The following is a 22923-nucleotide window of genomic DNA, read 5'->3' as shown; positions in this document are numbered from 1 at the left end:
AGTTATATGGCACTGCATCATACTACTACCGCCACCACGCGGCTACCTAACGAACTATTAACTCGTAGTTCGCATCGTAATACCCCGAACACTCACAGTAGATCGCGCTGATGAAGTGATTGTTTCAAATAGTTAATGAGATCGGTTTCTTTTATAGCAAATAACAACCTTTATTTGGCTACCACTCAGTACGAATAGTTAAATTACCTATTAAGACATTAGTAGTAACCAGCAGCGGTGTGAAAAAGGGGACATTAATATACACAACATCACAAAATGACCAAATGGTAACCCGCACATCTGTCAAGCAACGGAGCACGGGAAGTTGTATAAGTATACCCTGAAAACGCCGACTACAACACCACTTCCCTCCCGATCGAGGTAAAATATTGCGACGGAGATGGTACAGCGGAATACAACTAGTTTGTATTAACGCCCTGTATCGTTATCTCCTACCAATATTTGATTCATTCCCCGTCACCGCTTATTCAGTATCGCCGCCGCCGATAGGAGTAAGCTGAACCGCGACCCATCTACCGGACCACAGACGCCGAACGACCAGCTACGAAGACACCGGAGAGACAAGGACCACCGCCGTTGCCAGGAACCAGCTCCACTGCCAAGCCGCCTATAGGAGTCAGCCACAGCCGCGACCCATCTGCCGGACCGCCGAGGACACTGATCAGCTAGCTTCACTGTCCTTATCATCCCTATCCCTATCCCTATCTTGTATACGGACTACGGTACTACCGTAGTACTCTACCTATACAACGATAGTCTCCCTCCTACCTTTGCATACGGACTACAGTCTTACTGTAGTACACTACCTGTGCAAAGTTAGATTTTCCTTTATTTTTCCGTTCTAGTGTTGTTGTGTACGGACTACGACCATACCGTAGTGTCATACCTGCACAGCAGTACTATTACATTGCTCATTTCCCTAAAACTTATATACAGAACAAGAACCGTGAGTTGTTTAAAGTATAATATGAACTATTTATGTAAAATTATTTGTTATTAAATATTTTTATTGTATGCTCGAAGAGCAATAAACTATAAACACAAAGTATCATGTTATTGTCAAATTGTATTAACTGTTGTGAATATTATATAAAATAAATGTATACGTTGTGATCTACTCATAAAGGTATTTAAAGAGTCATTTCGTTACAACATTTAAAAAAGCCGAGCGTTAAATCAGATTTTTTGGATAGATTTTTTAAAAATATATACACGCTATGTATAATTTTTTTAGATTGACTATGTATATCTTTATCATTAAAAGACATTTTAAAAAATTACAAAATAACAGCACAGTAAATAAATCACTAAAACACACAGGCAATACACACTAAACAGTTAACACACGAATGTACTTACTCGTCGACTACTTGCGAGCTACTAAAGGTAGGTGCTATGGTATTTCATTGTACATTTAGAATAAAAACAAACCCTCGCTCCACACACAATGCAAGGGAAAATAACAGCTACAACAAACCACAAACCTATATAACGGGTCTATACAACAAACAACCTGAAATCTATAGAATAAAAAAAGTATCCTTATTTTTTTTTTTATGAAGATGTGTACAATTTACAAAATGTTACGCTACGTGCGCGAAATACACTGCATGCGCAGCCAGCGCCGCATGTTGAGAACCACCGGCCGTAGGCCTGGTGTGGGTTGTGGTACAGTCAAGGTCACACGCCACTTTTCGTGTACTCGACTGTAGGCACAATGTTTACTTTACACTTTTTTTCTATGCTCTGTACGACACTATGACTGATTGCTATCTACTGAACTGTTCTCCCGCCTCCGTACCGATTAATGTTATTGCCGTTAGGTTAGGTTAGGTTATGGCCGTTATGTTTATTGTTAAAAATTAAAATTAATATTTATATTATGATATTTATGTTTTATATGTTAGTCTATTAGTTTAAAATTTAAATATATTGTTATTTAGGTTTTGTTTGCTACAGTAATGTTTTTTGAATTCTTACAATGTTTGAAATTCAATGGTATGGTGAAACTTTCATAAACGTCAGTAAACTATTGAATATAATAGTATATTTTTTATAGTTTTACATTTTTAATTTTAGTATTATGTTGTAATGATATTATATTATCTATATTCTTAAATAGGTACACTTAATTACAAATAGGTACCTATCATTAAATAGAAGTTCTGAATATATTATTGATTTTTTTATGCAGTACTCAATTGAAAAAAATAAAATAAAAAGCAAAATTCAAATAATAAAGGTTAAAACCGGTATTAACCGAAACCGAAATTTTATAATTTTGAAAATCGAAACCAGAACCGAAACCGATAAAATCATAAAGGTTCCAGTCCCTGATAGGAAGTACCCTGTGGAGGGAGTTAGAAAAGATTGTGATGACCTAAAGGTTTTTTATGTGTTGCATTTTGACGCGGTCCCGCGTAATAATCGTTTGAATTCAAACGGCCTTTGCGCGGAAACCCGCGCCGTCTATTCTCTCTGTCAACCGCCAATCGACGACGGCCGACACCGACACGCGATAAGCGCGCCTGGAAATGTCGACCACCGGTACCGCGAACCGGCTTGTAGTAAGTTTCAGTTCTACGACCGCGCTTGCAGTGATCACCACATCACACCCATCGTCCTCGCACGTGTCGTACCACCCCCCCGCACTAATTCTTTTTGTTGTTCTTTTCTTTTGTTTTTGAAATATACGACAAACCACCGTATCTCTGCGACACAAAAACGTTAGTGTTTATTTTTTTCTATTTTGTCAAACAACTCCACCACATTCATCCTCGTGGCAACCGTGCCAGGACCGCTACAAATTTGGCTCCCCGAAAAGGAATCACCGGTAAGTGAATACTTGGTGTTAGGGCCGGAAGCATATAAAAATAATATGCGCATCCCGGACACCTTTGTTGTTCACCACTACCACCTAGATCTTAAATGTGCGAGGACTAGCTGGGTGTGTATTGGTGTAATAGCTCGAACAGCAGTGGTCGGGAATGCCGGGCAAATACTGTCGAGCTATGTAGTGCGTGTTGTGTTTTACGTGTGTTATTTGTGTTATGTGTGTATATATGTGGGTGTGTACAATAAAACAAATAATAATAAATGGCAACACGATTGCTGGTAAATGAGTTGCTGTATAATTCACAATAATAATAATAGTAACACAAGTATATAATAAAATCACAGCAACATCAAGGTACTCGTATAAATAATACTATAATATAATCAAGCCCTTATGGCTAAACAATATAAATATAGGTACAAATACAAATGTGCAGCCCTTATGGCTGACAAATTAAACTATAATATTGTGGCCCTTATGGCACGACGCATGAACAACTCAAATAATAATATCAGCACAGCTCTAATAGCTGAAGCTCGTACAAAAGTAATCAATATAAGTATAAAATTACGTACGGCCCTTGTGGCACGACAGAACAATAGTGAATATATATGTAGCCTTTATGGCTTAACAGAATAGAAAAACAATTGGTACAAATTAATCTGCGGCCCTTATGACCAAACAGATATAATACGTTGCAAATTTACAATAACAATTATTATTAATATAAAAATAATGCGAGGTCCTTATGACCAAGAATAATACAGATATGTATAGCCCTTATAGCCAATAGAATATCAAATAATGACAATATAAAATAATATATACGGCCCTTGTGGCACGTCAATAATAACAATTAATATAAAAATTAGGTAGCTATCAGAGCTGTAAGCTTATATAGAAAAATTGTAATATAAAAATAATACGCGGCCCTTCTGGCACGACAAAATAACAATAAATCAAGCCCTTATGGCTAAGCAAGATAAATATACAATTATAAATGTGCAGCCCTTATGGTTGACAAATAAATATATAATAATTTGGCCCTTCTGGCCCAACAGAGTAAAAATAAGTATAATAATTAAATAAATAATAAATAGTAGTAATAAGAAAAACTCACAATTTGTGGAGCGCAGACTGGCCAGCTGGTCCTGTGCTAAATAATATAAAATAATACACGACGGCAATAACAACAAATTAACAATAATATAATAATATTTGGCCTTTATAGCTTACAATAGTAAATAATATAAATATATGATGTCTTTAGCAATTAGCACCAAGAAAACAATAATTATAGTGTAAGGCCCTTCTGACACGACAATATAATATATAAAAAACAATAATGGCAAACAACCTTTAAATAAAAACTTTATAAAATAATATTATTAAGTACGCGATGATATGGAGTCGGAACAACGTACGGTACGAGACAAAAATCACGGCGGCCGTTCTAATTAATATTTGCGCAGCCGATCCGGCGGCGTGCGATAGCGGCGATTATCTATATATTATATAATGGTTATATAATTCACAATTTAAAACATACAAAAATAAAACAATAATTATAACGGTAATAATTATGTGTGTGTGTGTGTGTGTGACCAGCTGTCCTCCGCGACCGGTAATATTTATAATTTTATTGTTATTCAGCGTTAACATTCTCCCCCCGTTGAAAGCCTTGGGTTTCAACTGATGGTTTGTCCCTTTCAGTCGGTAGCCTACATAGCTTGACGACGGGACGACGTATATGGGTTCCGTTCGCTGTCCTTAATGTGGCAACTCGTACTATACCATCGGAGCCAGGATGTACTTGTACAACTATACCCAACTTCCACCTGGCTGGAGGCATGCAGTCATCCTTTATAATAACAACATCGTCTTCTGCTATATGCGCACTCTTACTGGTCCACTTGCCACGAACCTGAATTTGTGGCAGATACTCCTTTGACCATCGCTTCCAAAAGGTTTGCATCAAATTTTGGACAAGTTGCCATCTACGCAGACCTTTGGGCTCTTCTTTAGTTGTATCCGGTTCATCTGGCAATAGCATAGCACCTCCAATCAAAAAGTGTGATGGGGTTAACACAGCCAAGTCGGAAGGGTCACTATTTAGTGGTGTCATCGGTCTTGAATTTAGACATGCCTCTATTTGGCAGAGTAGAGTTCGCATTTCCGTGCTCGTGAGTTTGTGATCAGATATTACTCTCTTCAGGTGGTGTTTCATACTCTTTACAGCACTCTCCCATATACCACCAAAGTGAGGAGCAGAGGGCGGGTTAAAGTGCCATTCAATACCTTCCTTCTCTAAATCATCACTGGCTCTCTTCATCATTAAGACTAATTCCCTTTGAGCGCCGACAAAGTTTGTGCCGTTGTCGCTATACAGCTTAGCACATTTTCCTCTTGCCATAAAACAACGCAACGTTGCCATGAAGGATCTACTTGAAAGATCGTCAGCCAACTCTAAATGTACGGCCTTTGTGGAGAAGCACACAAATATCGCAATCCAAGCCTTTTTAGCAGCTACACGCCTCAAACCACTGCGAATATAAATAGGACCCGCAAAATCTACGCCTGTTACTGTAAAAGGTCTAGTACACTGAACTCGATCTCTTGGGAGTGCTGCCATAATTGGATGGTCAAAACGTGGGTGAGATTTTGTACATCGAACACAACGCCATACCACTGACCTCGCAGTTACTCGACCTAACAGTGGCCAATATAGACGCCTTACTTCAGATAATAAGAGCTGAGGTCCTCCATGAAGTAGCTCCAGGTGGTATTTTTCAAATATCATTCTAGTTACCTTATGGGCAGCAGGTAGTACCACAGGGTGTTTATGTTCATCGGCCATGTCTGAATTCTCGAGTCTTCCACCTACGAGTATTAGCCCATCGCGTAGGAAGGGATTCAAGCTCCGCAACTTGCTATTCCTTGGTACTTCTTGTCCCTTCTCTAGTGACGAGATCTCCTTGCTAAAACACTCAGCTTGAACCATTCTTAGAATCGTTTTCCTCGCTTCGTTCAAGTCGGGTATCCTTAAAGATTGAGGGCCATTGATTATGTGACGCAAGTACTTCGAATAGATCGTTAACCAAGCTACTCCTCGTAGCATACGGTTCCATTCAGAGTAGTGTTTCAATATGTCATTTACTGGGTTAGTTGCTGCAAGTACTAGTTTCACTTCACGTACTTCAGGCAGCTCTTCCTCCGCATGGGTTATCGGCTTTAGGATCCAATCCTTCTCATCGCTTTCCAACCAGGCGGGTCCGTTCCACCACAACCTTGACATTAATAGCTCTTGTGGCCTTAAACCTCTTGAAGGAATATCCGCTGGGTTTTCCTGTGTCCCTATGTGGTTCCACTGTTTCACTTCTGTGACATCCATGATTTGTGCTACTCGATTGGCAACGTATGTTTTTAGCCGGCTACTCTGGCTGTTCAACCATCCTAGTACTATAGTTGAGTCCGTCCATAGTTTGAACTGACGAACGTTCATCTACCATGACTCAGAAACCCGTTGAGCCAGCTCAACTAATAACAATGCACCGTTCAACTCAAGTCGTGGGATTGTGCTTCCCTTTAACGGGGCCACTCGGGTTTTTGCACATAGGAGCCTGGAATGCCATTTTCCATCACTACTCTGGGAACGAATGTAGATACAGGCGCCATACGCTTCCTCGGAGGCGTCACAAAATCCATGTACATCTATGATATTGGTACGTCCAGGTATAGCCTTTCTGGGAATGGATAATGATTTTAGTCGCTCAAGCTCCTCATAAAATTGACCCCATCTTTGCTGAATGTCTACTGGAAGTCTTGCGTCCCAGTCTATCTTCATGGACCACAGCTGTTGTAAGAATATTTTCCCTTTCACTAGAACTGGTGACAAGAATCCGAGTGGATCGAAGATTCTGTTCAGGTCAGAGAGTATAGCTCTTTTGGATAACGCACCTTTTGTGTATCGTGATACGATGTCATACTGGAAATGGTCTGTGACTGGCTTCCACTGCAACCCCAGTGACTTGACTGTATCATCGTCTCCTATGTTTAATACGAACAGGGGGTCATCAACACGCTTGGGCATATTTTGAAGGAACAACTCGGAATTGGAACACCATTTCCTTAACGGTAACTTTGCTGAATCTAGTACTGCACTGATGTCTCTTTGCAATTGACAGCATTCATCCTCTGTGTCGGCTCCCGTCATTAGATCATCCATGTAAAAATCTTCGGTGATCACTTTTGAAGCCTTCGGGTAGTCATTCTGGACACTTTCTGCGAGTGCTATGAGACAATAGGTGGACAGGAATGAGGCAGGGGTCGTTCCGTACGTGACTGTAGTAAGTTGATATGAACGGAGTGCTTCTTCAGGGCTGGATCTCCAAACAATTCTTTGTAGGTCCCAGTCTTCTCTTCCCACCTTTATTTGTCGAAACATTTTTTCTATGTCGGAAGTTAGGACAAATTGATGCTTGCGGAAGCGAACTAATATTGAAAATAAATCTTGCTGGACAGTTGGACCGCATCTCAATACATCATTAAGGGATACACCAGATGCGCTCTTGGCCGAAGCGTCGAAAACTACTCGGACCTTTGTTGTCAAACTTGACGCCTTTGTTACCGCATTTTGCGGTAGATAAAAATGATTCTGAGTCTGAATCGAGTCTTCCAATACTTCAACCATATGTCCCAATTCTATATACTCACTCATGAAACGTATGTATTCATTCTTCAAGTTTTCGTCATTCTGTAATCTTTTCTCTACATTCAGGAACCGGGCGGTCGCCATAGGCAATGTTACACCTATTTCACTGATTTTCTGCTTGATGGGAAGTCGGACGACGAAACGCCCCTCTTCATCACGAGTTGTATATTGCTTAAAATGTTGGACTGTTTATTGCTCTTCTTGACTTCTCTTATTCGCCCTCGATGCCCGTCCGTAGTTGTCCTTGATGGTACTGAGAACCTTCCAATCTTCCTCTATTGTTTGACCCATTGAAAGAAGTGCTGGTGCATGTTGGTTAAAAAGTTCTCCCGTTACCAGCCATCCGAAATTGCTCTCATATAGAGTCACTGAGCCTATGTTTAGTGGTATTTTTCTTGTTCCCAAAACATCAAAGAACGAACCACCTCCAATCAGCAGATCAATACCTTGCGGATGGTGGAAGTCCGGATCAGCTAGATATGGAGACACAAATCCTGGTATACCCCAGCCATCTGCTGGTTCTGGACAAGACGCTAGTTCTCCTACGATATTAGGCAATACATAACAGGAAATCGTAATACTGAATGCACTAGTTCTTGATTCTATTTTCAGCTCACTACACGACCTTGCTCTTAAACGATTATCTCCAATACCACTTATTGGCAATGAAGACCTCTTGCGTGTTAACTGCAGTAAGTTTGCATATTTCCTTGAAACAAAATTGACTTGGGAGCCACTATCTAAGATCGCTCTGCACTGGCGGCGTTCACCATTTTTATCTCGAACTATGACTAAGGTTGTCGCAAGAAATACGTGTGCATTTCTCATGGCGATTTCTGCTGGTACCGGTGCAGATACTAGGACTCCAGACGTAGATGTTGACTGACCCTTATCTGACTGTTGCTCTTGGAGCTTCTCCTTCTCTTCAGTTTTTTCCTTTCTTTCAAAGTGCAACATTGAATAATGGTTACGGTTACACGTTCGACACCTATAAGTAGATCTACAAACATTCGCCATATGCCCGATGGACAAACAATTGAAACATATACCCTTTCCCTGGACAAATGAGATACGTGTATTTATAGGTACTGCTTTGAACTCCTCACAATTAAATAATTTATGTGGTTTAGTGCAGTATTGGCAGGATACTGTATCAGCAGCTGCTACAAAGGCTCGCCTTGGTTCAGTAGAAGAATGTTTGGCACTACCTTTCCTTGTTGTTTCACTACTCAAATTTGTCTTAATATCCTTTTTTGACCCGGATGCTGCTTCTGAAGATTCAAAGGCTACACACCGACTGGATAAGAATGTCTCCAAGTCACAATACTTAGGAAGTTGAGTGTTTTGTTGTCTTAATTGCCAGCCATGACTGGTAGCAGCATCTAAGCGGCTTACGATTATCGTCACCAACCACGCATCCCAATGTTCCGTTGGTTGATTTAGAACTCTTAGCGCTGCAATATGAGCACTTACATGTGAATGTAATGCTTGCAGTTCTTTAGCTGTCGGGTGCTCTACATAGGGTGATTCCAGAAGAGACCGAATGTGGGATTGAATGACAAGACAGCGATTGTCATATCGTTGTTTCAGGCGTTCTATAGCCACTTCATAATTAGCATCTGTCATTGGAATCGACTTGATTAGGTCTAACGCTGGACCACTAACACTTGATCGGAGATAGTAGAATTTTTGTGCGGGCGTAAATCCTCCATCGTCGTGTATCATAGCTCGGAAACAATCGAAAAATGACTCCCAATCTTGGATATCGCCGTCAAATGTTGGTAGCGTAATGATAGGCAATTGAGCACGGCTGTGACCCGCTGACATATTATTGAAGGTTGAGTTGTGACAGCTGCTGTTGACACTCTTTCTTGCATTTACTATTTCTTGAATATTGGAACGAATAGTAAAGTATTCGAATTCGAACTTATTCCGCTCCTCCTCCTCCTTGTCGAAGTCTTCCCGCGCCGTCTATTCTCTCTGTCAACCGCCAATCGACGACGGCCGACACCGACACGCGATAAGCGCGCCTGGAAATGTCGACCACCGGTACCGCGAACCGGCTTGTAGTAAGTTTCAGTTCTACGACCGCGCTTGCAGTGATCACCACATCACACCCATCGTCCTCGCACGTGTCGTACCACCCCCCCGCACTAATTCTTTTTGTTGTTCTTTTCTTTTGTTTTTGAAATATACGACAAACCACCGTATCTCTGCGACACAAAAACGTTAGTGTTTATTTTTTTCTATTTTGTCAAACAACTCCACCACATTCATCCTCGTGGCAACCGTGCCAGGACCGCTACAAATTTGGCTCCCCGAAAAGGAATCACCGGTAAGTGAATACTTGGTGTTAGGGCCGGAAGCATATAAAAATAATATGCGCATCCCGGACACCTTTGTTGTTCACCACTACCACCTAGATCTTAAATGTGCGAGGACTAGCTGGGTGTGTATTGGTGTAATAGCTCGAACAGCAGTGGTCGGGAATGCCGGGCAAATACTGTCGAGCTATGTAGTGCGTGTTGTGTTTTACGTGTGTTATTTGTGTTATGTGTGTATATATGTGGGTGTGTACAATAAAACAAATAATAATAAATGGCAACACGATTGCTGGTAAATGAGTTGCTGTATAATTCACAATAATAATAATAGTAACACAAGTATATAATAAAATCACAGCAACATCAAGGTACTCGTATAAATAATACTATAATATAATCAAGCCCTTATGGCTAAACAATATAAATATAGGTACAAATACAAATGTGCAGCCCTTATGGCTGACAAATTAAACTATAATATTGTGGCCCTTATGGCACGACGCATGAACAACTCAAATAATAATATCAGCACAGCTCTAATAGCTGAAGCTCGTACAAAAGTAATCAATATAAGTATAAAATTACGTACGGCCCTTGTGGCACGACAGAACAATAGTGAATATATATGTAGCCTTTATGGCTTAACAGAATAGAAAAACAATTGGTACAAATTAATCTGCGGCCCTTATGACCAAACAGATATAATACGTTGCAAATTTACAATAACAATTATTATTAATATAAAAATAATGCGAGGTCCTTATGACCAAGAATAATACAGATATGTATAGCCCTTATAGCCAATAGAATATCAAATAATGACAATATAAAATAATATATACGGCCCTTGTGGCACGTCAATAATAACAATTAATATAAAAATTAGGTAGCTATCAGAGCTGTAAGCTTATATAGAAAAATTGTAATATAAAAATAATACGCGGCCCTTCTGGCACGACAAAATAACAATAAATCAAGCCCTTATGGCTAAGCAAGATAAATATACAATTATAAATGTGCAGCCCTTATGGTTGACAAATAAATATATAATAATTTGGCCCTTCTGGCCCAACAGAGTAAAAATAAGTATAATAATTAAATAAATAATAAATAGTAGTAATAAGAAAAACTCACAATTTGTGGAGCGCAGACTGGCCAGCTGGTCCTGTGCTAAATAATATAAAATAATACACGACGGCAATAACAACAAATTAACAATAATATAATAATATTTGGCCTTTATAGCTTACAATAGTAAATAATATAAATATATGATGTCTTTAGCAATTAGCACCAAGAAAACAATAATTATAGTGTAAGGCCCTTCTGACACGACAATATAATATATAAAAAACAATAATGGCAAACCACCTTTAAATAAAAACTTTATAAAATAATATTATTAAGTACGCGATGATATGGAGTCGGAACAACGTACGGTACGAGACAAAAATCACGGCGGCCGTTCTAATTAATATTTGCGCAGCCGATCCGGCGGCGTGCGATAGCGGCGATTATCTATATATTATATAATGGTTATATAATTCACACGGGACACAATTTAAAACATACAAAAATAAAACAATAATTATAACGGTAATAATTATGTGTGTGTGTGTGTGTGTGTGACCAGCTGTCCTCCGCGACCGGTAATATTTATAATTTTATTGTTATTCAGCGTTAACACTTGGTATCATTTACTTACCACATACTACCCCCCATTACATTCCTTGTTGTGCAACTTGCGGAAAATTCCCGATTCCATACGACGCAAACGTGGTTTGCAGGCGGTAACGGAAGAACCCGGCGTTACGTAACATAATCACAAAGCACGTAACGACCGACCTACCACGCCGCCCGACTTACGGACGCACCGATCTCAGCGCGCGCGACTCCGCAAACACACGGAGTAGGATAGGTAGGAACGCTAGAGCGCGACAAAGTTACACAACCACCGCCAAGCACCACCACCCGCAACGTCATCCGCGATCACCCGGGACGGAGATACGAATAACCGCCGCCGCCGCCGCTTAGAGCAACTGCCGCCGCATTCGTAGTCGCGATAGTCGACCGGACAGCGCACACACGCGCAACCGCGACATACGCTGCAAAAACCGGTTAGTGTAATCACCCCGGCGCGCACAACAACAACAGACCCACTGACCTACATTCGTACGGAAATAGCACTGATAAGCGGTCAACAGCACAACAACAACAACAATCGCTGTATAGTGTGTTTACCATTTTCCCCATCAACAACACCGGAAACACAGCCGGACAAGATGTCGGGAAAATATATCAACGAGTTGACCGTAGCGGAGCTGCGTTATGAATGCAAACAACGCGGGCTACCGGAAGGGGGCGCGAAACACGCCCTCGAAATACGACTGACCCAGCATTTCGCGGACATGGATCTGCAGGCCAACTCCATCCGGTTTCAGACGATGGAGACCATGAGATCGGCCGGAAGTGACTCGGACACGAGTCAGACGCACCACGTCGGACCAACCGAGACCACAGCGGACGACCACACGGACACCCACCAGCCGCAGAGGATCACCAACACGCCGCCCACACAAAACAACCAACAAGCCACGGACTTAATAAGAAGTGCCCGCGGCATACTGCAGGAGGCGCAGCAATCGACAACGACACCGACGCGTGCAGACAGTTTGGAGTCGCGACTGGCCATGCTCGAGAGCTGCATGATGCGTTTTGGTGACGACCAGCGTCGCATAGCAGAGACGATGCGACGTTTGGAGATGGGCATGTCTCAACAAACACCGGAACGAAAACAGGAGGTACCACCACCGTCCCGCCTTCACAGCACGATGTTATCAGTACAACACCGGAGCACGCCGGAAACATCGGCGACCGATAACACTCGTATAAACACACACAACCACGCAAACACGTCGACCATCACGGACCACGGAACGAGTTACCCCGCAACACGCGAATCGCGTGCCACGGATTATCAACGACCCGAACACGCACCCGACCGGTCACACTGAAAAAAAAACCACGATCATATTAACAAAAAACTATGTTGGATTGACAATAATCTTGTTGATATACAGCTAATAAGATAATTGTCAAACCAACAAGTATAAAATTGTTAATGAGACAATAATTCTAATAATATAGCATTGTATTATTGACAAATATATTGTTAAAATGATAGTTGAAACTGTTAATTCAATTTATTTTTCATCATTACATTGACAATAATCTTATCACCGTAATAATAATTATTACTTATTCATCCATTTTCCATTGTTAAATGAATATCAGCATTGTATTATTGACAAATATATTGTTAAATTGATAGTTGAAACTGTTAATTCAATTTATTTTTCATCATTACATTGACAATAATCTTATCACCGTAATAATAATTATTACTTATTCATCCATTTTCCATTGTTAAATGAATATCAGCATTGTATTATTGACAAATATATTGTTAAATTGATACTTGAAATTATTAATTAAATATCTTTATCAGCACTAAATTAACAATTATCTTATCATAATTATCAAGGCTGGATCCAGAATTTTTTTTTTGTGGGGGGTTTACAAAACATGTATATTGTAATTTTATTGAATTTAGGTTTTGATATTTAGTTAAATATTACAATTTTTTATGCAAATAATTATTAAAATAAAAACGCAGTATAGATATACTCTAAAAAAGTACTTCTGTATTTTACATTTTTAAAATACAATTACTATTTATTGAAGTTCAGCTAAAATTTGAACCAATTTAGGGAAAGGTTTATCATATCTTGAATGTATACAAAAGAAATATTTTTGAATAAACAACCATACAATAGAAGATTCAGACGGATATTCTAGATTAAACAATTGGAATATTTTAAAGCATACTTCAATGGATCTGAGCACTGAATGCACCTTATACATGACCGAGTCAAAGTATACCAATATTTCCTTTTGAACATTTATTGTACCGACAATCACGATAAATGGTTGTATAGGAATCCCTTGGTTTCGAAGTTGCTCAAGGTGATGTTGCTGGGCTTCTACAGATTCTTTAAATACTATAAAGCTATCTTGAGAATCTTTGATAGAATATTTAGTAATATTTTTCTTGCCGTTACTGTCTTTAGTTACCTTTTTTGACGTAGGCGCAAACATAGCATGCAATAAATAAAATAGTGCAGCATTTTTGACATCTATAATTTAAAATTTTAAAGATTCATTATCAAAAGATATGTAAGATACAAATGAATATAGTTTACACAATAAAGTAAAATACAATTATTGTTTAATTGAATATCTTACTTTCGTTTATATCAATGTCATTATTATTTGATACATTTTCTAATATTTTACGGCAATTAGTATCTTTGACTTTTTCATCAAGCAGTTTCATAATTTTTTCTGCTTTATCATTGAAATCTTGGTAAATATTATTAGTATTTGGAAATAAAGCGTTAAAATCAATATCAATCTGAAACATAATTTGATAAATATTAAATTATGTATTTTATTCACTAAACATGTTAATTATTTACTAGTTTATGTCCATAAGGGATTAAATAATGTTTCCAGCTTTTTAAAATTTCTGCTGTTGACGTAGCACATTTTATGTTATTTAGACGATAGTTTATGGTTGCCTTCCACATTGACTCTAATTCTGGATATGTACTTGAACCATGTTTAAGAGCATCTAGTATGCCATCTATTTCAATTTCAGAAACTAAAAATATGGAATATTTTATACACAAAAAAAGGTATATATATGGATTAATAAGCATCTTCAATTAGATACATTCAATAAAATTTACCAAATTCTCTTTCAGTCCAGTTGGTTTTCTTGTCATTATTGTTTTATGTTTGACCGCTGTACTGGGGACTAATCCATTGTTTTTTAAATTTCTTAAGCAATTATAATATTTGGCATATAATTTTCCTTTTGGATTCTTATTATTTCCAATTTTCATAAAATATACATCCTGTAGATACACATACAATTAAATAATTATTTAACAGTAATCATAGTGAATCAATTCCAATAATTACCTTTACTTCTGATTTAAACATCACTACAATTTGATCGGCAATTGATTCTGCCAAGATGACAGACATTGGTAATTTTTGTGTTAGGACACGTCCAATGAGGATATCGACCAGCGTCGATCGAATGCCATCATTCAATTTATTATTTTTCTCATAATAATTTAATATTAGAGCACCTTGTGTAGTAGAGTTTAAAACTTCATCCACTTTCAATTGATATTTGATATTTGATGATTTTTGAGTATCTTCTACAATTGGTTTGCTTGAAGGGCACAACACAATTTCACCCAAATTTGTACTACTATTGTGGTCATTGCTTACAATACTAGCATTTGTTTGCCATTTTGTAAGTTCATCTTCAAATTTAAAAATTATTCCCCAAGGAAATGTTGATAATAGTTTCTCGACATGATACGTTTTCATAATAGCTAGAACTTTAATATCTATCAATTGATCTACATAAAAATTGCAATAAAAATTACAACAAAAATATATTAGTTTAAAATTTTTAGATTTATTAAGAATATTTTATTGTAAATAGTATACTAAATTTAGAACTAAATGGAATTCTTACCCACACAGGTTTGATATACACACTGTAAACCCCATTTTTTAAGTAGTTCTTTAAGTTGTGGTAATTCATCATATGGGTAATTATAATCCAACATTTCATTTACAGCAGCATGCTCGTTACTTGATAAATCAGGTAACTGACCAATTTCAGTTAACTACATAAGCAATGAAATAAATATTTAGGTAAGTAATGAATTGTTACTGGTTTCAGTACTATAAGAACTAGGAATGGATAACATTAATTTACTAAGTTGTAAAGTATAAACAATAAAATAATATAATAACAATTTTATTTAAAAAAAATTAAAATAGCACATACATGACAAGAGGAATCTTCATCATAAAAATTGACATGATGTGTATTAGGATTGTCATTACTATTAGCCATCTTGATTTATAATTATAATTTGAAACAAAAACAACAGAATCTATATAGTTTAATCAAAAAAAAAGAGAACATTAATGTAGTACCTATATATATTTTAGAAGTTATACATGATGATAAATAAACCTAAATACAAATACGTTTAAAGCATAATTGGTTAATAACAATTATTAATGTAATTAATAATACTCTTTTAAACGGATCATTTTTTGACCAGATGACATTTTAGTTATATTTATTGGAGGTCCACTAAATTCATCTACATTACAAATACAATTACGATTAACAACTTCTTCGCTATAATCTACACTAAAAGATTCATAATGAGAGTTGAAATGATTTAACTTTATTTCATTAGCCAGGACATACACTATACTATCTGGTTTAGTAATTAATACAATTTCACATATTTTAAATAAGCATATTTTATCATAGATTTTTGTTAAAAAATAATCTTTTTTGTATACAATTCCATTTAATTTTAATTCAGTATAACAGGCATATTGTAGCACAGATAAATTAAGTTTGTTATTTATATTTTCTGTATAACTACTTTGAATTTTGTGTTTATCATTTACAATAATTTTTTTTTCTGGTAATACCATTAAACTATGAGCAAATTTTAATTGCATTTTTTTTGCTAAGGTTAATGTAATATTTTTCCTGGAAGTAGTTGACCTAGCATACATCTTTATTTCCTTGTGTTTGCCTTCATACCGAAAACACCAATAATGTCTAGGAGGGCCTGAATGTATTATTATTGTTGGATAGTGGATCAAAAAGTGATGTTTCGGTTTCAAGGTATCATTGAAGAGTGTAGTATACATAGAATTATGATTTGAAATTAATTGTTTCAGATGAGAAATTGCACTATTCGTAAAGGTATATGATAGAAGAATGTCTATAATTTGGAGCAGTGAAAGAAAAAAGGCCCAAACTTCATCATTCTCAGGAATAAGATCTCCTATCATAAGAGGAAAAAAATGAACAAAGGTCATAACTTCCCTAGCTGACATTTTTAAATGTTTTTTTTCTAAATGAATCATTTTTATGGGAGGTGAAATGTTACCTATCTCTATGGGTCCATAATTAAAATTCATTTTTCGATTGTTTAAAGTTTCTAGCGAAAACAATTTAGCAGTAACAATATAGTATTTTATAATGTGACATAAATCATAGTGACAAACCCCTTCAAATAAATCATGCATTATATCAATACAAAAATTTTGTGTTACATGAAACCCTGTCACTTGATTTAACAAAGATTCTTGATAAATCCCCGTTTCTTGAAAATTCATACTAGCAACATCATCAGAATAGTTGTGTAAATTGCGCAAAAGACTCAAGTCTTCTTCAAGCATTACTCTAGTTGAGGCCTTAGAAGCTTTACAAAAACGACAAAAAAAATTGGCCGAAAAAGATTTACTGAATTCTAATAAGCTGTTAAGTCCCAAATTATCTCCAAGAATTAAACCTAAGACAAAATTAATATGAAAATGTCCATCTTGAGAGTTTATATCTATCCCTTCATTTTCAAGTGTATTTATTTCATTAACAAGACTTTGCAAACAATTATCATTACCAAATTTTTTTATATCAATGTGTTTTAGTAATGCAGCTAAAAATATAGTAGATAATTTTGAATTATTTTCGGCTAATGGAAAACTATAGTATATAGCTGAAATAGACTGAAATGTGGAATGTGAGCCTAACGGGTTATTTATTTCAAATTCATCCATATATAAAAAAAAAGGTATTATTGTTTTATTAGGAAATAAAGATATTTTTTGTCGCCAAAGACTTCCTTGCACAAAATGTTCAATAGAAGAACTTTCATTATCCTTATATAGTTTTAAACGATTATACTGTTCTTTAAAATTATCTCTCTGTTCAAAATATTTTTTAAACTGAAACTGTAAAGGTAACAAAACACCTTTTGTGTTTTTTTCGCTAAATATAGATTCACCATTGTATTGTACAGGGCAAATTTCATTATTAATTGTAAATTGGTTTATTTGAGATAGAAGTTCATTTTTAATAAGCCAATCACCCAAACGATACTCAGTGCTACAGTATAAAAAAGTATTTTCTATAACAGAAGCAATTCTATGAAATTTAGCCACCTTAATTGGTTCTTTAATTTCATCATCTACTAAATTCTTCAGCATAGATACAATTGGTTTAATTATTTTGTCTAATATGCCAGTTTGAATATTGATAATATCTACTCTAGTAAAATTATTATTATTATGCAAGTTTACAACAAATTCTACTGCTGATTTATACACGGATTCACTGGCTAAATCAAAATTAAATGGAGCATTATTTATATAATCAGAAAAAAGATTATCATCATTAATATTTTCAGTATTATTGGTTGATGTTGAAGGATTAAAACAAGATTGGTCTTCCGGTTGATGATTTAAAAGAATATTTTCAGGGAAATGCTTATTATGAATATGCCGTTTAAATGAAGCTAAGGATAGAAAAGATTGTGTACATGTCTCTTCACAACATGTATAGTTACTATCTGTTTTTAGTAAATGCAAAATTTTAAAGTGATAAACTAAACCCTTCCAACTATCTGCATTAAATTTACATAAATAACAAAGCATTTTTTTTAAATTAACTTAAAAATATGTCTATTTACAAATTTACAACAAAAGGTCAGGTACATTGGGATAAGTACAGCAAAATGATTTAAATCTTTACTTGAAACACTGCTAGGTATCAATTAAAATGAATAGGTACACTACCTACCAAAAAATGTAATATTAATAAGTATAAATGAAAAATCATATCATTAAACAATATTAAGTAATAATGAATAAATTAAAAATAAAAATTATGACTTGACTTACTATAAACTTAATGCAATAGTTTTTAATATTTTTCAAATGAGCTATCCAAAACTATGAATACTGGGTTCATTTAAACAATTACAATCAACCTAAAAATTAATTTATATCATTAAATACTATTAAGTAATAATGAATAAATTAAAAATAAAAATTATGACTTGACTTACTATAAACTTAATGCAATAGTTTTTAATATTTTTCAAATGAGCTATCCAAAACTATGAATACTGGGTTCATTTAAACAATTACAATCAACCTAAAAATTAATTTATATCATTAAATACTATTAAGTAATAATGAATAAATTAAAAATAAAAATTATGACTTGACTTACTATAAACGTAATGCAATAGTTTTTAATATTTTTCAAATGAGCTATCCAAAACTATGAATACTGGGTTCATTTAAACAATTACAATCAACCTAAAAATTAATTTATATCATTAAATACTATTAAGTAATAATGAATAAATTAAAAATAAAAATTATGACTTGACTTACTATAAACGTAATGCAATAGTTTTTAATATTTTTCAAATGAGCTATCCAAAACTATGAATACTGGGTTCATTTAAACAATTACAATCAACCTAAAAATTAATTTATATCATTAAATACTATTAAGTAATAATGAATAAATAAAAAATAAAAATTATGACTTGACTTACTATAAACGTACTGCAATAGTTTTTAATATTTTTCAAATGAGCTATCCAAAACTATGAATACTGGGTTCATTTAAACAATTACAATCTACCTAAAAATTACATTATATCATTAAATACTATTAAGTAATAATGAATAAATTAAAAATAAAAATTATGACTTGACTTACTATAAACGTAATGCAATAGTTTTTAATATTTTTCAAATGAGCTATCCAAAACTATGAATACTGGGTTCATTTAAACAATTACAATCAACCTAAAAATTAATTTATATCATTAAATACTATTAAGTAATAATGAATAAATTAAAAATAAAAATTATGACTTGACTTACTATAAACGTAATGCAATAGTTTTTAATATTTTTAAAATGAGCTATCCAAAACTATGAATACTGGGTTCATTTAAACAATTACAATCAACCTAAAAATTAATTTATATCATTAAATACTATTAAGTAATAATGAATAAATTAAAAATAAAAATTATGACTTGACTTACTATAAACGTAATGCAATAGTTTTTAATATTTTTCAAATGAGCTATCCAAAACTATGAATACTGGGTTCATTTAAACAATTACAATCTACCTAAAAATTACATTATATCATTGAATACTATTAAGTATTTATAAAACAGTTAAAAAGAATAAATTATGATTTGACTTACCATAAACGTACAGCAGAGGTGCAATTTAAAACTTTATATTAATTAGTAAGTTCGTAGGTATATGCTTATTTCGGCAGTTTGGCACAGAATGTGAATATTATAGAATCATATTAAATAAGAATAACGAATATTAACCATATTAACAATATACTTATAAACAAATGATAACAGTATTATCACGACGATAATATACCATTGATTTTCGGTAATCCCGGTGTTATAAATAGATATTAATGGTCAGAGAACCCACTACGTACATAATAAGATCGATAATATACGTATTGTTGTTTTAATAATGTATTATTAATTTTGTTATTTTTTGATTAATTTATTGACAATATGTATATTTATATAGATAATACAATTTTTAATTTATCTAAACTATTGTTATAATGACAAAATATTATCTTGATGACCAATATAAACCTTGTTAAAGTTTAATAAGACAATATTGTCAATAATACCAATGGTTTTTTTTTCAGTGCAGTGCGTTTCGAAAACACGGCGTGTCATCATGATGCTCCCACACTCACACACACATATGAACCGCAACAGTCTATACTGATACCGTACGACGACGTACGCACAGCAAGATTTTCACTGCCGGAATTCCACGGCACCACACCCGAGGACCCGGTGCGGTTTATACATAAGGCGGAATCGATACTATACCAGTCACGTATAGATAGGTCGGGCTGGACTAACATTATTGAACCGCAGTTAAAGGGCGCAGCCAGTACATGGTGGGACACCATCAGGTTGCTGGACCTCACCTGGGACGAGTTCCGCGCCGAATTTCTAGAAAAGTTCGACAACGCGGACATACAGTCCCGACTGCGGGCTGAGATAGTATCGGTTAGACAAACGTCTACGCAGTCGCTGACGAAATTCGTGATTAAAAAAAATCAAATCGCGCGCCGCATCAACACCGGGCTACCTGAACCACAGCTAGTCAGTACGATAACCGGATTAACGCGAGACGAATACCGCACGCACATTCGGCTGCAAAGACCAGCGACATTCGCCGACCTTCGCCGGATCGCTGGCTTCCTGGATTACACACCGGAACAGACACCACCACCACTGCCATCACAACTGCAACCGAAACCGGAATATAAAAAGATCGGACAAGCCCGTGCAACACGGCCGACATACCAACAGCGAGCACCGGACGGTACAGCTGGAAAACCACAATCACCCAACCCGTGCAAATACTGCGGAGGGCCTCACTGGGACAGTGACTGCCCCGGGTACACACCGGCGTCGGGAAACGGCAACTGAGTCGGCGGACATTTGTCCGCGCCGCCGTCTCACACACACACACACACACAACAACGCCACCACCAGCAACACTCGGCATCACGGACGGGGATATAACTGTCAAACGCGCATCAACGAGCTCGGCGTCATCAGATATATCACCCGCCCACACACACAAAATTTCATTAAGTAGTAGGTCGTCACCACCACACACAAACACACAGACCACTACTATGAAATTCACGCGTGCACCGTTGGAACATACAAGTAGCACAGAGGCAACCGAAACGGACGCTCTGATAATGGCGGTGTAAACCGCTCACCAGAGCCCGGAAACGTGGTTCAGAACCAGTTGCCGCGCTACAGTACACAACCAACGACGAGGAACGAAAAACGAACATGCCCCGACAAAATTCCGACCCCCGCGGTCGAGCTCGAATTTAGGTCAGGCTTCGTAACAGCGCTACTCGATTCACAAGCACAAAAGTCATATGTAAGCCCGAACATTGCACACACATTTGGCACACTACACCACGGACAACCCACACACGTACGAATGGCGGACGGACACACCACAATGACAAGTGGTACCGCCACATTCGTAGCCAGGATCGGAGACCTAACGGTCACTTTCACCGCAGCCATTCTGGACAACCTATACTGCGACATGCTCCTAGGACACGACTTCTTCGTACACAACGAAGTCACCTGGGACTACACAACGAGCACGATCCACCTAGGTACACATAGGAGAACAACGGCATGCTGGAAGGGTCGGAAAAGCCACCACCACCCTACACCAGACATCGATAATTTGGTAATACATGGTGACATACACACGCGCGCGAAAATAACCGAAGTAATTCGCAACTACCCGGACGTTTTCAGCGGCAACGTGGGTCGCACCAGATTAATCGAACACGACATACTCCTGAAGAACCAAACACCGATAGCGCTCAAACCATATCCCTACCCGCAGGCAAAACAGGCACAATCGACACCATGGTACAGGATATGGAACAACAGGGACTTGTGGAGCAAAGCACATCACCATGGGCCGCACCCGTCGTCTTAGCAAAAAAGAAAGACGGATCGCCCCGACTGTGCATCGACTACAGACGACTCAATGACGTCACTAAGTCCGACGCTTATCCAATGCCGGACCTCAATACGTTGATACGTCAAATGCGAGGCGCAAAAATATTTAGCATTCTGGACCTTAAGTCGGGATACTGGCAAGTACCACTTGTAACGTCACAGAATTTCAGGCCTTATTATTATTATTATTAAACCACTGGGTATACCCAATACCTAGGATATCAGCATACCTGTCGGCCAGTGACCATCCCATTAATATAATAGCGCGCCCGCGATTACCACTATGTTATGCAATAACTGATCCCCGACCTCCCCGCCAGCAACAGTGTTCACCGTCGTCACCGTAACATGTCGTCATCGGCTGCCGTCGGCGCCTCTGTCGCGTCCGTCGGTGCGATCGCCGCAGTGCAATTATTTTAATTACCCATATTATTGTAAAATCCCGCAATACGCCTACCCTGACCTTCCCTACTA

At 36.8% G+C, this 22923-nt stretch overlaps 4 protein-coding genes across 6 annotated transcripts; all 4 read right to left on the bottom strand.

Moving 5' to 3' along the window:
* Positions 1-4502: 4502 nt before the first annotated feature.
* LOC149059774 (uncharacterized) lies at positions 4503-6359 on the bottom strand. Its single transcript, XM_089226056.1, has one exon. It carries the CDS (start codon positions 6357-6359, stop codon positions 4503-4505), a length of 1857 nt encoding a protein of 618 aa, XP_089082182.1.
* LOC149059773 (uncharacterized) lies at positions 6360-7652 on the bottom strand. The gene has a single exon (XM_089226040.1). It carries the CDS (start codon positions 7650-7652, stop codon positions 6360-6362), a length of 1293 nt encoding a protein of 430 aa, XP_089082166.1.
* A 105-nt stretch (positions 7653-7757) lies between these two features.
* LOC107171366 (uncharacterized) lies at positions 7758-9395 on the bottom strand. Its single transcript, XM_015521605.2, has one exon. It carries the CDS (start codon positions 9393-9395, stop codon positions 7758-7760), a length of 1638 nt encoding a protein of 545 aa, XP_015377091.2.
* A 4176-nt stretch (positions 9396-13571) lies between these two features.
* LOC149059772 (uncharacterized) lies at positions 13572-15936 on the bottom strand. 3 transcript variants are annotated; one of them, XM_089217843.1, is made up of 5 exons: positions 15828-15936; positions 15510-15663; positions 14939-15390; positions 14704-14871; positions 14387-14615 (listed from the first exon to the last, which is right to left on the bottom strand). In XM_089217843.1, the coding sequence occupies exons 1-5, from the start codon at positions 15894-15896 to the stop codon at positions 14598-14600; spliced, it is 861 nt and encodes a 286-aa protein (XP_089073969.1). In that variant the 5' UTR covers positions 15897-15936; the 3' UTR covers positions 14387-14597. The 3 variants fall into 3 exon arrangements, with proteins under 3 accessions (XP_089073971.1, XP_089073968.1, XP_089073969.1); XM_089217845.1 differs by lacking the exons at positions 14939-15390; positions 15510-15663; positions 15828-15936 and adding exons at positions 13572-14088; positions 14198-14366 and having other exon boundaries at positions 14431-14615; positions 14704-14779; XM_089217842.1 differs by lacking the exons at positions 14704-14871; positions 14939-15390; positions 15510-15663; positions 15828-15936 and adding exons at positions 13572-14088; positions 14198-14366 and having other exon boundaries at positions 14431-14679.
* Between the last annotated feature and the right edge of the window lie 6987 nt (positions 15937-22923).

This window comes from Diuraphis noxia, unplaced genomic scaffold (genome assembly GCF_037042655.1).
Source record: "Diuraphis noxia isolate RWA-SAM2 unplaced genomic scaffold, SU_Dnox_SAM2 contig0001, whole genome shotgun sequence".
Classification (NCBI taxonomy): domain Eukaryota; kingdom Metazoa; phylum Arthropoda; class Insecta; order Hemiptera; family Aphididae; genus Diuraphis; species Diuraphis noxia.
Note: the sequence above shows the minus strand (reverse complement) of the source record. Positions and strands in the feature narration are given on the sequence as shown.

Bases quoted from the DNA above. Each gene is read 5' to 3' on its own strand.
- LOC149059774 (XM_089226056.1), bottom strand. From the start codon at position 6,359: ATGAACGTTCGTCAGTTCAAACTATGGACGGACTCAACTATAGTACTA.
- LOC149059773 (XM_089226040.1), bottom strand. From the start codon at position 7,652: ATGGCGACCGCCCGGTTCCTGAATGTAGAGAAAAGATTACAGAATGAC.
- LOC107171366 (XM_015521605.2), bottom strand. From the start codon at position 9,395: ATGTCAGCGGGTCACAGCCGTGCTCAATTGCCTATCATTACGCTACCA.
- LOC149059772 (XM_089217842.1), bottom strand. From the start codon at position 14,673: ATGCTTATTAATCCATATATATACCTTTTTTTGTGTATAAAATATTCC. The intron at 14,367-14,430 runs GTAAATAATTAA...ATTATGTTTCAG, and splicing joins TCCCTTATGGACATAAACTA to ATTGATATTGATTTTAACGC. The intron at 14,089-14,197 runs GTAAGATATTCA...TTTAAATTATAG, and splicing joins TGACATTGATATAAACGAAA to ATGTCAAAAATGCTGCACTA.